General features: G+C 43.5%; 1 protein-coding gene across 2 annotated transcripts in view; it reads right to left on the reverse strand.

The window, feature by feature from the left end:
- Positions 1–6,144: 6,144 nt before the first annotated feature.
- The window catches only part of LMAN2L (lectin, mannose binding 2 like), a 45,585-nt gene continuing 36,208 nt past the window's right edge, over positions 6,145–15,521 (reverse strand). For both annotated transcript variants that reach the window (XM_077469545.1, XM_077469546.1), the window contains 2 exons: positions 10,984–11,103; positions 6,145–10,893 (listed from right to left, as the gene is read on the reverse strand). In XM_077469545.1, the coding sequence (XP_077325671.1) occupies positions 10,751–10,893; positions 10,984–11,103 (263 nt within the window). In that variant the 3' untranslated portion in view covers positions 6,145–10,750. The remainder of the gene's footprint in view (positions 10,894–10,983; positions 11,104–15,521) is intronic.

The following is a 15,521-nucleotide window of genomic DNA, read 5'->3' on the forward strand; positions in this document are numbered from 1 at the left end:
GGCCTCTCAGCTGTCCGACCAATGGGTCTGTGAACTGATTTAATCGGGCTACAAAATAGCGTCCCTTTCTTGGCTACCAAACAGATTCTTTCCCTCCAGCATACCCTTACTCCCGGCTCCCAGGAGGCCCTGTTCAGGGCAGTAAGGGACCTGCTCAGCCGCGGGGTGATAGTTCTTGTTCCAGAATTGGAAAGGTTTCAGGGATTCTATTCCAATCTGTAGTCTCCAAAAAGGAAGGGGTATGTCCAATCCTGGACCTGAAAGCCCTCAATTGCTTTGTGAAAATACAGAGGTTCAGAATGGAATCAGTTTGCTCTGTAGTCACTGCACTCCATCAGGGGGACTCCCTGGCGTCTCTGGATATCCAGGACGAGTACCTGCACATACCCATATGCCTCAGGCATCAGAGGTTTCTGCGATTTGCAGTAGGGGAAGACCACTACCAGTTTATGGCTCTCCCCTTTAGCCTGGCTTCAGCACCCCGAGTCTTTAACAAGGTATTGGCTCCAATTTTGGTGTTGTTGCGACAACGTGGGATCACAATTATGGGTTACCTAGACTATCTCCTCCTGAGAGCAGCTTCTGCCTCAGAATTAAGGGAGGATGTGGCAATCACCATGCAAACTCTACAGGAATTTGGGTGGGTGTTGAGCCTCAAACCGGCAGTACTAGTGCCAACTCAGTGCCCGGAGTACCTAGGCTTACTGCTGGACTCCGTGGAAGAGAGTGTTTCTCCCTTCAGACAAACTGCAGACTCTGTCGCGTTGAAGCTGGTCGTCGCTGAGTTTCTGTATGCGAGTTCTGGGACTCATGGTTACCTCCTTCAGGGCGGTACCATACGCCCAATTTGACACCAGAGTCTTGCAGAATGAGATATTGTCCAAATGGGGCAAATCTCCATTATCCCTGGGATTGACAGATTCGGGTGAGCCAGTTAGTCAGGGACTCTGTTCTCTGGTGGCTGAGATCTCTGGCCCTTCGGTCCTGGAAATCACTCCTGCCTCTTCATTGGACATTGATCACAACGGACGCCAACCTGACCGGCTGGGGTGGAGTACTGGGAGTACAATCGACCCAGGGCCTCTGGTCGAGGGAGGAATCCCAGTTACCAATGTGCTTGAGCTTTGTGCGATCGGGATATGCCTCTCCACGTGGTCGATGAGACTACGAGAACATCCGATCAGAATCCAGTCCGACAACACCACGGCGGTGGCATATGTCAACCATCAAGGAGGAACAAGAAGCTTGGCTGCAGCACGGGAGGTCGCTCACATCCTTCGGTGGGCAGAGCGACACGTACCGGCCCTGTCGGCCATATACATCCTGGGAGTAGAAAACTGGCAGCGGACTATCTAAGTCGCCAGATGCTGGACCCAGGAGAATGGTCACTGCATCAGGTGTTGTTCAGGCTTCTTTGCCTGCGGTGGGGCACACCAGATGTGGATCTTCTGGCCTCTCAGCTCAATCGAAAGGTGCGGAGGTTCGTGTCCAGGACGAGACCCCTGGCGGATGCGTTTGTGGCTCCATGGGAACAGTACCGGCTGATTTATGCCTTCCCTTCACTCAAACTGTTACCACGTCTGCTCCACAAAGTGGAGGCCAAGGGGATTCCAGTAATACTGATTGCCCCAGATTGGCCTCGGCGGCCCTGGTACACCGACCTAGTACGCCTGGTGGCGGTTGCCGATGCGAGAAGACCTCCTGTCACAAGGTCCGATACTCCATCCTGCTTTATCGTCGTTGGTTTTAATGGCATGGCTGTTGAAAGCCAGGTGCTAAGGGACCGAGGTCTGTCGGACTCGGTAATTTCCACTATGATGAGGGCAAGAAAATCTTCTTCTCGGAAGATATCATCGTAAGTGGAAAGCTTGTATCTCTATGTGAGGAGATGGGGTGGCATCCACACACCTAGTCGGTGTCCAGGATCCTGCTGTTCTTACAGCGTGGAGTGGACCAGAAGTTGGCCTTGAGCACCATCAAGGAACAGATATCGGCCTTGGCTGTTTTTTTCCCCAACAACCCCTGGTGTCTCACTCATTGGTGAGCACCTTTGTGCAAGGGGTTCGGCATGCAGTCCCTCCTGTGCGACAACCCCTACCTCTGTGGGATCTGAACCTGGTGCTATCAGCGCTTCAGAAACTGCTGTTTGAGAACATCAGGGAAATTCCCTTGTTGACTCTCTCAGAAAGTGGTCTAATGGCTATTACATCTGCCAGGAGGGTTTTTAAACTGGTGGCCTTGTCTTGCAAGTCGCCCTATCCGGTTATCCACAGGGATAAGGTGGTGTTGCGTCCGCACCCTTCTTTTCTGCCAAAGGTGGTTTCGGCCTTCCACCCCAATGAAGACATTGTTTTACCATCTCTGTGTCCTAAGCAGACACATCCTAAGGAGGTGGCCCTCCATTCCCTGGACGTGGTTCGGGCTCTAAGGCTGTATCCGTCTGCCACGGCTCCCTTGCGGAAGTCAGATTCGTTGTGCGTTTCCGTAGCTGGCCCGAAAAAAGTGCTGGCGGTCTCGTCGACCACCATTTGCAGGTGGATCAGACCGATTGTGGTCCAGGCTTACACCTTGAAGGGGCAGGTGCCACCCTTTCCCGTCACGGCCCATTCCACCAGGGCAATTGGGACCTCTTGGCAATTGGGGCCTTCTGACATCAAGTGTCATTCTCCCAGGTGTGAACAGACACCAAGTTGCCGCCTTACACACTTTCACAAAGTTAATGCAAGCACATCTTCTGATGCCTGCTTTGGCCGCAAAGTTGTGCAGGTGGCTGTGTAATGTTGCAATTTACACTTTTTCTTCTCGTTACAGATTGTCGATGCATATGTTGACCGCAAGTTTTGATGTGTTTGGTTCAGATGGTGACTCCTCCATTGGTGAGCACCTCTGGTTGTAGGTGAAGTTGTTTGCTGTTCCCACCCCTCATTATGACACCGCTTGAGGACCTTCTTACGGTCAAGATTAATGGAGCTGTGTCCGTCAACGAACAAAAGAAAATAGGATTTTTGTGCTCACGTAAAATCCTTTTCTCTGAAGTTCATTGACAGACACAGCACCCTCCCCTCCTATTAGATTAACCACTTGCCGCCCGCCCTATAGCAAATAGATGGTGTCAAAGTGGTTGCATAATCCTGACCAGACGTCATATGACGTGATCAGGATTATGAGCCGCTGCGCGCCCCCGGGGGCGCGCATCGCTGCGATCGTTGTTGCGGGGTGTCAGTCTGACACCCGGCAACTACGATCTCGGTAAAGAGTCTCCCACGGAGACTCTTTACCACGTGATCAGCCGTGTCCAATCACGGCTGATCACAGTGTAAATAGGAAAAGCCGGTGATCGGCTTTTCCTCACTTGCGTCTGTCAGACGCGAGTAGAGGAGAGCCGATCGGCTGCTCCTCTGACAGGGGGGGGGGTCTGTGCTGATCGATTATCAGCACAGCCCCCCCGAGGATGCCCACACTGGACCACCAGGGATGCCAAGGACAAGGTATGCCACCCTAGACCACCAGGGATTCCAGTCAGTGCCACAATGGATGCCAATCAGTGCCCACAATGGGCATCAGATTGGCATGCATTATTGATTGGCATCCATTAGTACAATATATTATAATACAATGCCGCCTATCCGTTCCCATCTGTGCCGCCTATCAGTGCCTACCCATGCCCACCTGTGCTGCCTAACCCATGCCAGCTATCAGTGCCACATATCGGTGTCCATCAATGCCACCTTATCATTGCCCATCAGTGTAACCCCATCAGTGAAGGAGAAAACTTACTTATTTGCAAAGTTTTGAAACTGAAACAAAAAAAAACTTTTTTTATTTTTCAAAATTTTCGGTATTTTTTTATTTGTTTAGCAAAAAATAAAAACCGCAGAGGTGATCAAATACCACCAAAAGAAAGCTCTATTTGTGGGGAAAAAAAATGATAAAAATTTCATTTGGGTACAGTGTAGAATGACCGCGCAATTGCCATTCAAAGTGCGACAGCGCTGAAAGCTCAAAATTGGTCTGGGCAGGAAGGTGTTTAAGTGCCTGGTATTGAAGTGGTTAAGTTATTCTGCTTGTTGACGTACTGAGCTGCTGGAAGCAGGGTAAGGGGTTGTTACCAGAGGGACCGCCCCCTGGGCGGAACTGTACAGTTCTGTTTTCACATGTATTACATGTTCTGCCTAATCCTCTCCTGAAGGTGATGTAATAACCCTATGCTCAAGATTAATGGAGCTGTGTCAGTCAATGAACTTCAGAGAAAATTTTACGGCGAGTACAAAAATCCTATTTTTGGCACATCCTTAGACTTCTTTATTAAACAAATCGCTGGAGGGAGAGGCCAATGGGTTGACTTACTAAAGGCAAATTCACTTTGCACTGCAAGTGCAGTCGCTGTAGATCTGAGGAGTACATGCAAGGAAAATAAAACATTTTTCTTGTACATCAGGCATGTCCAAAGTCCGGCCTGGGGGCCAATTGCAGCCCGCGTTTCGGCTTTGATCGGTCCATCTGGTTATTTGGACATGTATATCTTTTGTGGCCCCCCTGACGATCTCCCAGCGCCAGGGCTACAAAAGATGTATATGCCTTGGAAGGGACAGAGCACCGTATGTACATGAGAATTTCCTGTTTACGGGCGGCCTCTGTAATAGGAAGTCCCGTCTCCGTTGCTGCCATTGGGCGACTGTTCTGTCCATTAAAGGAACTGGGACTTTCTATTAAAGAGGCCACCGTGGAAACAGGAGAATCTCCTGTAGGTAATCTTTGGCAGTCGGATGTGCATTCCTGGCAATGGTGGGTCTGCAGATGGGCACTGATTAGGCTGCATTATTTTGCTTCACCGTTCGTTATTTAAAATTCATTTTATTTTTTCCTGAAACTTCCCTCTTAAAGTGAAAGTGCATGTTATACTCCAATAAATACGGAAATATATCCAAATAATATGCCTGAGTTCATCTCTTTACCACACACAGCCACAAAAGGCAAGAGAAGTCTTGTTGGGCAGTGTATTAGTGCTTGAACGAACACACTTAGACCAAATTTGATTGGCTCAAAGAATGTCAGGCCCTCGTGCATGTTCATTTCATCAAATTTGGCCCTCTTTGAAAAAAGTTTGGACGCCACTGTTGTACATGATTGGATGATAAAATCAGCAGATCTCCCCCTCAGATCTGCAGCGACTGCATTTCCAAGTGGATTTGCCGTTAGTAGAACACCACCTAAGTCTTAGCTGAGCAAACCTTCTACATCAGAGTCTAAGAAAAGTTTATTTTGTTTCCTTTAGACCAGGGATATGCAATTAGCGGACCTCCAGCTGTTGCAAAACTACAAGTCCCATCATGCCTCTGCCTGTCGGTCTTGCTATGCCTCATGGGACTTGTAGTTCTGCAACAGCTGGAGGTCCGCTAATTGCATATCCCTGCTTTAGACCTCCAAGCCTGGAACTCCATCTTGCCACAAGGCCTGGTCCCCTAATGCTGCTGAGTTACCAAAGGCCAGTGGAGGCATTCACCCCATGCTTGACCTAAAATGTTCTGTTTCTTTGAATGCAAAAATTTCACATGGCATCTACAAGGTCAGTCATTGCTACCCCTCAGGCAGGGTATTTTCTGGCATCTATGGACGTCAAAGATACCTTCCTACAGTCGAGACGTCAGGTGTTGAAGGGATAACTGAATCACTCAGAAGTTCCAGGATGGTGATCAGGAGACTCCAGAGCCATTAGGCCAGGTCAAACCTGTTCTTCAGTGCCAGGTAAAACAGCCTGGCCAAGGACTGGACTGGCATCCCAACAATGACAGAATGTTACATTATAGAGTGTCAGGAGTGTAACTGCGCTAATGGGACTGCGAATCGGAAATTTAGAAGAGCAATACCTGACCGCTGTAGCTACAAACAAGACCCAAAAGTCAGATTTCAAACACCAGCAATTTGTTTACCTTCAAAAGCTACTAGAGAAGGCAAAAGAAGAGGAGCTGCCTTTTCAAAGCCTTGGTTGTAAACTTTAAATATAAAATTTGTGTGGTGGGAATGTCATGTATGTAATATTTCACTGTTTACAGGTGAAAAGAATTTCATGTAATGGGGGGGGGGGGGGGGGAAGGAGGGTTCTTGCAAAGAAACTGTAAGAAATCAACAAATGCAAGCAGTAGATAAGATTGCCAGAAGATGGTTTATTGAAACACACAGACAGGTTTGAGATGTAGGCAGCAAAAGACACATTCACAGCTTAAAGTTCAGTGCAACACCCGGATAGATATTTTCCCTGAGCCAGAAATGGATGTGAACCATCTGAGTATGCAAGGTTGGTTTCTGGGTGTACGATGCACAAACCCAGGAGGCACAGTTCACATGATAGCAGAAAAGACCAACTACAGCCTTGTAGGCTTGTGCATCCCCAACCTGCAGCAAAGTGGTGTGCACCCATATGTAACAGAAATTCAACAAATTGAAGCGTTAATTCCATACATAATCTCTTTGTTGTTGTACTATACAAGTCCTTTAACAAATAGGCAAAAAAAAAAAAAAAAAGTGATAAAACAATGAGCTAGACGTAGTACTAACCTGTCTTAGGGGATACTTAAAAAAAAAAAAACAACACACATTTCCCCTACTAGATTCCATGGCAGAATTCAAGCCAGGTGAATAGTGTTGAAACCTTGTGTGTGGGGGGGAAAAGGCTGTAAAGAAAAACCCTGCTGCTACAACCAGCTATTACAGACAGACATACTACAGGAATATGGAGAGACATATTTTATACTCGGGCTGCATGGTGTCACAGTACTTTCATAGCTGCTATTCACCACTGTTCCAACAACCAGAAAATTGTCTCAGATTATGTTTAAGGCCTGATTCACATCTATGCAAGTTGCAGTTTACAGATTCTAGGTGCATTTTTCAATAGACACTTTGGATCCATTGAAGTCTATGGAACCAGAAAACGATCCCTGGCCCTCACCATAAAATGCACAGATGTGAACTACATACTAAATGAACTGTGGTGCATTTCTGCAAAACTGAAAATGCCCTAAAAAAATGCATTGGTGTGAACCAGACCTTAAGCTAGAGATCACATAAGAGAAATGCTCATCTTACCTAGCTAAGCAATAAGTAAATGGCAAATATCTTTGGCTGATAAACTTGCTCTAATCCCAGTTTCTCAGTCAGGCCCTTGACACTACATAGTGGTTGGTAGAGCTTAAAAGGAGATTGTAATGCACTTTATAATGATGTATTTGTACCAGTATCCCACACCGATGTGCTTCCTAAATAGATAAATAAATAACCCAATAATTAATGTGGTCATAGCCCAAAAAGTATTGGAACTATTACAGACCGTGCTGCTTGCCATTATTGCATGAGAAATTATGTTTCACAAGTAAAATTGAAAGCCTTTAAACAGTTTAATGAGGTGCGTGTGCATCATTCCACAAGTCTACCTTAGAAAGCCATATTTATTGCTACTGTGCCAGCATTCAGGGTAGACATGCAGGTTAAGGCCTCATTCACACAGACCTACTGATTTGTATGAAGGGCCATCTTCACCCACGCGGGTTGCAGAGGTGTTCGATTTCAACAGGCAACTTGCATGGAGCTGCACAATGACAGGCGGCTGACTGCATGGAATTCCAAGCACATCTGTCTGCATTTTATTCCATGCATCGGACTTGAAAAGATTTAACCCCCACTCAAGCTGCAAAGGCAGCCATACACATGCCTTGGCCATGATGCTTAGCATCACATTGCGACCAGGGCAATGCTGAAAACCAGTCAAGCAAGTAATTGCACAGCTTACATGTAATTCAGACAACACAACGAAAGATTTGACCTCCAATGCAGCACATGCACAGCTAGGTCAAAAACACCTCAGCATGCCGACTGGCAAGCAGGGAACATTTTGGCATTTACACTAATTTATTTTAACATTTTGTTTGCCTAGAGTTGAGCTTTAAACTAGCCATAGAAAGGAAGATACCTGGCCAACTGGGTAGGTATCTGCCCAACTGAAACCAGCTTAAGAATCTTTACTTGAATCCTGAGTACTAGGACCCACCTCTAAGCAATGGTGGTGAACAACTGGAGATTTTTAGTAAAAATTTTACAGTTCAGTAATGGTGTTACAGACTGCCCAAGGGCCTACTCCAGGATAATGCCCAAAGAATTCACTACTGCATAGGTTTATCAGTCACTCGGGGGGGGGGGGGGGGGGGGGGGGGAGGTGGAGGATAAGGGGGCAGATATACGCAATGGTAACATGCATGAGACAGACAAGTGAGGTATATAAGCAAAAGTGCTGACAGAGCCAGAACTTCTCATGCACATCAGTGACAGCTTGAGAGTCACCTTCAAGCCATATACAGGCACTAAACAGCAATTCATAAAGCAAAAACAGGACAAGCCTTTAAATATTCTCACATTAGTTTCACCGGGTGTGGAGCCCGGAAACTTACTTCTAGAGCTGCATGATTCTGGCCAAAATGAGTATCACGATTTTTTTTTTTATTATTATTAGAAGATAGATCACAATTCTCGCAGCGTAACATCATCTTTCACATTAAAGCAAAAAAAAAAAAAAAATGGGCTAACTTTACCTTTTTTTTTTTAAATTCATTGAAGTGTATTTTTTCCCAAAAAAGTGTTTGAAAGACCTCTGGGAAAATACAGTGTGGCATAAAATATTGCAGCAATTGACATTTTATTCCCTAGGGTCTCTGCTAAAATTATATATATAAAAAGTTTGGGGGTTACAAGTCATTTTCTAGCAAAAAATATTGATTTTTAACTTAACAAGTGTCAGAAAAAGGATTTAGACTTTAAGTGGTTAAACTTCCTACATTTAAACCTTGTTAAAAACTTGGCAGACGGCCTGGATTTTCTCTTCACACACAAATGTTTATCCCTTTGCTCTAAGAAGGAAGAGTTAGTTACAATGTTTCATATTAAAAACTTGGCAGACTGTCTTTTGACAGCTGAGTGAGCAGATAAGTCTCTCCACTTGTCATATGAAAGAAATCGGCAAACATTGCAATAGAGATAGTGGGTGGGTGGGGGTTAAATAGAGATCACAATTTTTTTTACGATTAATTGTGCAGCTCTACTTATTTCTAAGACGCTGATAAAAGAAACCCTATAGCGTTTACCCAAAAACAGAAACACTAACTTGGGGTGAACATTGTCTGATCTTTAAAAGAAGACAAGATTCAGGCTCCATGTACACTGAAACTTAAAAAACATATTTTTTATTATTTTATTTTTTTTAACAGCCCATAAACTCCCCTCTATGTTATCCTATGTGTCCATGCACACATGGACATTTTTCAGCAGGAGTTTATGGGTTGTATTCTGAGCGCCATAAAATTGCGTTCAGGAGTTGTTTTTCTGACCACAAAAAACGCTAAACAGTGATAAACAACGATAAATGCTCAAAAATGTGACTCACCAGCATTTAACGTTTTTTGATCCATTGAAAAAAAAAATTAAAATGCTAACACGGAAAAAACGCAAAAAGAAAAAAAACACACGAATGAACGCTATTGCAAAAACGTTAAGACTCACTGCAAAGCTAGTGGCGTTTTTATAGTGTTATTTTAACATTCAGTGTGCACGGAGCCTCAATAGGTTGATATGTAACTGGATACAATTCTCACAGCTGTTTGGGAGTAAAAGTTCATTTGTGCTAGTTTGTTGGTTTACATCAGGAACAGATATCAAAATGGTTGCCCAGATCCATATGCATAACCCCACAAGTGGTTTCTACCCCTGCATAAAAGTGACAAAGTCTAAATGGTACAAGATGTTTCAGTTTAAAGGTCCAATAGCCGTTCTCAGCTGATAAATATATAACCTATACAGATAGACAAGGTGTAGATTAAACTGTTGTCTTTGGATAGTTTCAGCTTTCCTGGCCAGCTATTTAAGCTATAATCCAAAAAAAAATAAAAAACACATTTTTCAGAGCGCATACAACTCTGTAAAGTCCTTAATCCACATTTCATATGTTTTCTAGTTTGTATTTGCAATAAATGACTGAGTATCTTGTAAAAGAGGTGGCACTTGCTTCACTGGAAAAGTATGGTGGTTCTAGATGTAGAATAACAGCAACAAAAGCTCCATTTGAAATTACATGGAACACAACAGGCATCCATTCCTAAAGATGCTTGCAAAACGTCTGTGTGCCATGTACATATAAAGCTAGAGAGGAAAAAAAAAAAAAAAAAACTGGCAATTATATAGAACAAGGAAGCAAAAATAAAACCTACCTAGTGCAATCTTATGATTGTTCTTAGAGATTCTGTCCCTGCCGTACAGTAAAAACAGTTATTCCGTCGACTAGTTACCAGCCTGTTACTTTAATAAAAAGGCAACCGGTTAAAAACAGATGGGTGTCTGGCAGTCACCAGTACCTATGCCATTGCCCACGCCTGTATTCTATTTCATCAATGTCACAAGTTTGCAGTAAAGTGACAGGCTGTCTTCTCAGGATGGTCACAAAATTACTGATTAGGCAGTGTGTGCGAGTGACAGGTAGACAAAAGGTAAAAACTGCATGGATATACAAACTGAATTCAGTAGCAGCTTATAAAACATAAAACCAGTGTAAAACAAATGGGGGAAAAAAAAAAAGAGGAAATATAGGCAGCACATTTGGCTACTTCTGTTGCCACAAGTTACAGGATAACAATCTGGTTCATTCACAGAATGACTCCTCACAGACTTCTGTCTGTAGGTCCTAGCAATGCTCAGTCTCCATGCCAGATGCTCAGTAGAAATGCTTGCGACTTCTTTCCTGCCACTTGTTATATACAATTAGCAAGATGACACCGGCGAAGACCAGACCGAGCAGAGAAAAAAATACAATGAGGAAAATGGCAAAATTGCTCATGGATTCCGAGGGTTCATTAACTGAAATGGATAAGAAGAAGATACATGGATTGTTATAAATCACACAATAAAAGAAATCTGAAAAAGAAAGCAAGTGAATTTTGTGGTCACCTCCTGGTAGCTTCATGTTGTCCACAGTGGGGATAAAAACTTCTTTGTCCATCTTCTCCTCTGCAGGGGTACGCTCCACAGTGATCTGGTATAATTTCATAGATATGATGTCATGGTTATCTGTGGAAAAGTGTCAATAGATACAAGATATAAAAACCATGAGAGAAGCAGCAAGACATGGTTTAAAAAAAAAAAATTTTTTATATATAATATATTATAATATAATATAAAAAAGGACCTTGCAGAACAGTTTTTAAATGTGCAGACTAAAGCCCTAAAATACTCATGCTGTCCTGCATAATTGTTCTATTATCTGCAAAGTTAAAAAGATAGGATAGCAGCCTTGTCTAAGCTACATGTTTAAAAGTTAGCAACAGCAGCCCCCAAATTTCTACCTGAGCTTCTGGAGTTTATTTCTCACTCGATGCACCATGTGTACTGAGTATGCGTTTCCTTATATAGGTCTGTGGTAAAATAGATCCCGATAGCCAAAATATGCAGATAGCCAACAATGAACATTTCTTCTTTGCTCCCTTTCTGCATAAGGTTGTATGCTGGGCACATACGGGGTAAAAATCATCCAGAAATGGACAGTCCTGGCAGGAAAACAATTGTGTGTACAAGGCTTTGGACTATGAGATGGAAAGAGGGAGAAGTGCTCTGTAGTTCTAACATACTTCTTGTGTTAGGCTACTTTCACACTGCCCGCTTTACTGGCACTACAGCGCTAAAAATAGTGCCTGCATAGCGCCTGTAAAGAGCCTCTCCTGTCTATCGGTGTTAAAGCCCGAGTGCTTTCACACGGGAGCAGTGCACTGGTAGGACAGTTAGAAAAGAAAGAAAAAAAAAAAAAAAGTCCTGCAAGCCGCATCTTTGCAGCACTGTAGGAGCGGTGTTTTAAACCGCCTTTAAAGCACCCCTGCCCGTTGAAATCAATGGGGCAGCACCGCCATTGCAGCAGCGCTTTTAACCCTTTTTCGGCCACTAGTGGGGATTAAAAGCGCACTGCTAGTGGCACTTTACTGCTGAGGCCCGCCCGAGTGTGAACATAGCCTTAAGATTACAAGCCTGCTCTTTCAAACGATACAGCACTGAGGGTTGTCACTCTGGGACAGGAAGTGTATTGCTGCCAGGATCACCAGGTGAAATTGAAAAAGAAAAACTAAAACCTAATGCTGACACCACATTTATGAACTGTTAGGTAGGAATGCACAAATCCTCCAGGGATGACATTGTCATCCAACCCTGTTTGATAGAATTTTGCTGTCAGGTTCAGGTTTCGCAAATGTTAACCACTTCCATACCGCATACGTCATATGGATTTCCTCAAATTTCAGTGGCGATATCTGAATGATGCCTGCAGCTACAGGCAACATCCAGGTATCGTTTTTTCTGCCAGCGATTCCCTACGCTACAAGAATGATCATAGCAGCTATTCAGCCGACTGATCGTTCTTAAGCCCCCCACCCCCCCACCCCCCCCAGTCACCCTCCGGTGCTTCTCCGGGCTCTCGCGGGTGCGATCATGGACCCGGAGAAGGAATCCGCCAACGCCGGAAGGAAGGCAGAGATGTCCAAGGGACAGATGACTCTCGGGCCGCCTGAAGTAAACAAAGCCATTTACTTTGTCAGATCGTTCATTTTTTTTTCTTTTTGATATTATGCTTTCCAGTCTGGAGGAGAGATGTGGAGTCTTATAGACCCCACATTTCTCCATAAAGCAGACCGATCACACACTATTCCCAATACAAGGGATGTTTACATGCCTTGTAATAGGAATAAAAGTGATAAAAAAAAATAATAAAAACAAAAAAAGGTGCCCCTGTCCCCCCCCCCCCCCCCCCCAAGCTCACACGTAGAAGCGAACACATATGTGAGGTAAACAAACATTCAAACCACATCACCTTGAACGTTAGAGCGAGAACAATAATAAAAACAGCAATTTGTTGGGTTTTTTTGGGGGGAAAAAACAAAAACATCACATTTGAAAAATTACTGCGCAAATACCTTGTGACATAAAAAGTTGCAATGACCGCCATTTTATTCCCAAGGGCAGTGATAGTGAACCTTGGCACCCCAGATGTTTTGGAGCTACATTTCCCATGATGCTCCACTACACTGCAGAGTGCCAGAACATCATGAGAAATGTAGTTCCCAAACATCTGGGGTGCCAAGGTTCGCCATCACTGCCCTAGGGTGTCCACACACACACACACACACACACACACACACACACACACACACACACACACACACACACACACCTTGTAATAGGAAAAGTGACAATTTTTTTTTTTTTATTTAGTGTAAAAATTAAAAATGGTAAAATAAATAATAAAACAAACATTTTCTTAAACACGTCCCGTCAAGCTCGCGCGCGCAGAAGCGAACGCATAAGCGAGTAGCGCCCGCATATGAACGGTGTTCAAACCACACACGTGAGGTATCGTCACGATCGTTAGAGTGAGAGCAATAATTCTAGACCAGCGATGTTTTGGAACTACATTTCCCATGATGCTCATGAACTCTACAGTGTAGTTGAGCATCATAGGAAATGTAGTTCCAAAACATCTGGGGTGCCAAGGTTTGCCATCACTGCCCTAAACCTTCTCTGACTCAAAACATGCAACCTGCAGAATTTTTTTTAAAATGTTGCATATGGAGATTATAGGTAAAAAGTTTGTAGTCATTCCATGAGCGGGCGCAACTTGTGTGACATGTTGGGTATCAATTTACTCAGCGTAACATCATCTGTCACAATATTATAAAAAAAAAAAAAAAAAAAAATTGGGCTAACTTCACTGTCTTCTTATTTGTTACTTCAAAAAAAGTGAATGAAATACATTAACGTGTAAAACAAATTAGAAAAATAGGCCCAGTCTTAAAGTGGATAATGTTTGGGGGTTCTGGGTTCTCAGTAATTTTCTAGCAAAAAAAAAAAAAAATTATGATTTTTACATCTAGGAGAGGAGTGCATGAATTTGCACAGTATGGAAGAGGTTAAAGACAATGGGTGCCAAATCTAGAGACTAAATTCTGGCCATTTTTCAAGGCCAATAGGCAAGCTACTGCCAAAAAGGGTATGTCAGTACTGGGCACTGCCATGTGACACATAAAAAAAAAATAAAGTGTGGGGAGAAGATACTTTTAATGCGTCTTCTTGGGCAACATGAAAAAAAAAATAAAAAAATAAAAAACACACACCAATCTAAATTTCATGTGAAAACTTGTGCTTGCTTATTTCTGGGTTAAACCTGAGCTAAGCAGTGTACGAGGAGGGGAGGGGCAGCAGGGAAGGTTACAGAAGTGCAGTGGTTTCTTTCTCATACAGAGCAGCAGACGAAGGTTGCTGTGAGTCCTGTTCTGGCATGCTGTTCTCTGTTGGTTCTATCTCATCCATCCCATGCGATTTCACATAAAAGCACCAGGGACGGACCGGCCATGAACAGCAGAAACACTAGCTTCTTCCCTGTGCCGCTCTGTGGGAGACATAGCAGCCACAACAGATCTAAAAGATATGGAAACGCTATACAGTAAAACCTTGGATTGTGAGCATAATTAGTTCCAGAAACATGCTTGTAATCCAAAGCACTTGTATAGCAAAACAAAATTTCCACATAAGAAATAATGGAAGCTCAAATGTTTCCTTCCACAGCCATTTATTCATAGGTCCTTCAGTTTATAGTCTATATCAAAAAAGATTATAGCAATGTGATAGGTTGTGCAACCATAAAATGTTAATCCACAAATGGAAGCCTCCACAAGGGGATTAAAGCAAAATCCAGCAGGAGCTACACAGAGTATAAAAAGAGCAGCGCTCTCAACCAATGGTGGAAATCGGAGTGTTCTGGTGGGGAAGCCACCCCCTGTCAGGACAAAAAAAGCTCAGGGGCTTCTGACTGGAGCGGACAGTTTTTTTTACATTCAACCTGCTTGGCTAAATGGAAATAAAAAAATAAAAATAAAAAAGCCAAAACCCAATTAAATTTTTTCCCCTATATTTTGAAGAGAGTGGAAAGGGATTAAAACGTGAGGTTTTTAGGACTGTTTGAGTCACCGGTAAGGAGATACACACTCTCCATTTGTCCTGTTTACTGTTGTTTTAACTGGAAGTGAAAGGTAAAAAATAAATAAAATAAAAAATTTGGGTTGTCCTCAAACAGGTATAAAAGGGAACTCTTCCAAATGTAGACATTAGTTTCAGTGAAACTAGTGACAACCAGCATTCCCTAACTTTGGAGGGATTTCCTCTCCATTTTCTGGTTTAGCTATGGGTCAGGAAATAAAATCTCAACAATAGGACACCGAAAAAAAAAAAATTTGGTAGGGGTTTATACCCTCACTTAGTCTATCCAAAAAAAAAGAAAAACCAAAACACACACACACACACACACACACACGCTACTGCTCTGCTTCAGGCTGGGTTCACACTAAGATCGCATGCGACTTGGTCCCTGTTCTCCATTTCAGTCCCAAATTTTTGCCTGAATTCAGACCTGAAAACGGAGCCAAAGATGCACAGGGCCCCTGTGGGATTCA

This window comes from Lithobates pipiens, unplaced genomic scaffold (assembly GCF_037356315.1).
Source record: "Lithobates pipiens isolate NorthernLeopardFrog02 unplaced genomic scaffold, aLitPip1_a1.2 Scaffold_8, whole genome shotgun sequence".
In the NCBI taxonomy this organism is placed as follows: domain Eukaryota; kingdom Metazoa; phylum Chordata; class Amphibia; order Anura; family Ranidae; genus Lithobates; species Lithobates pipiens.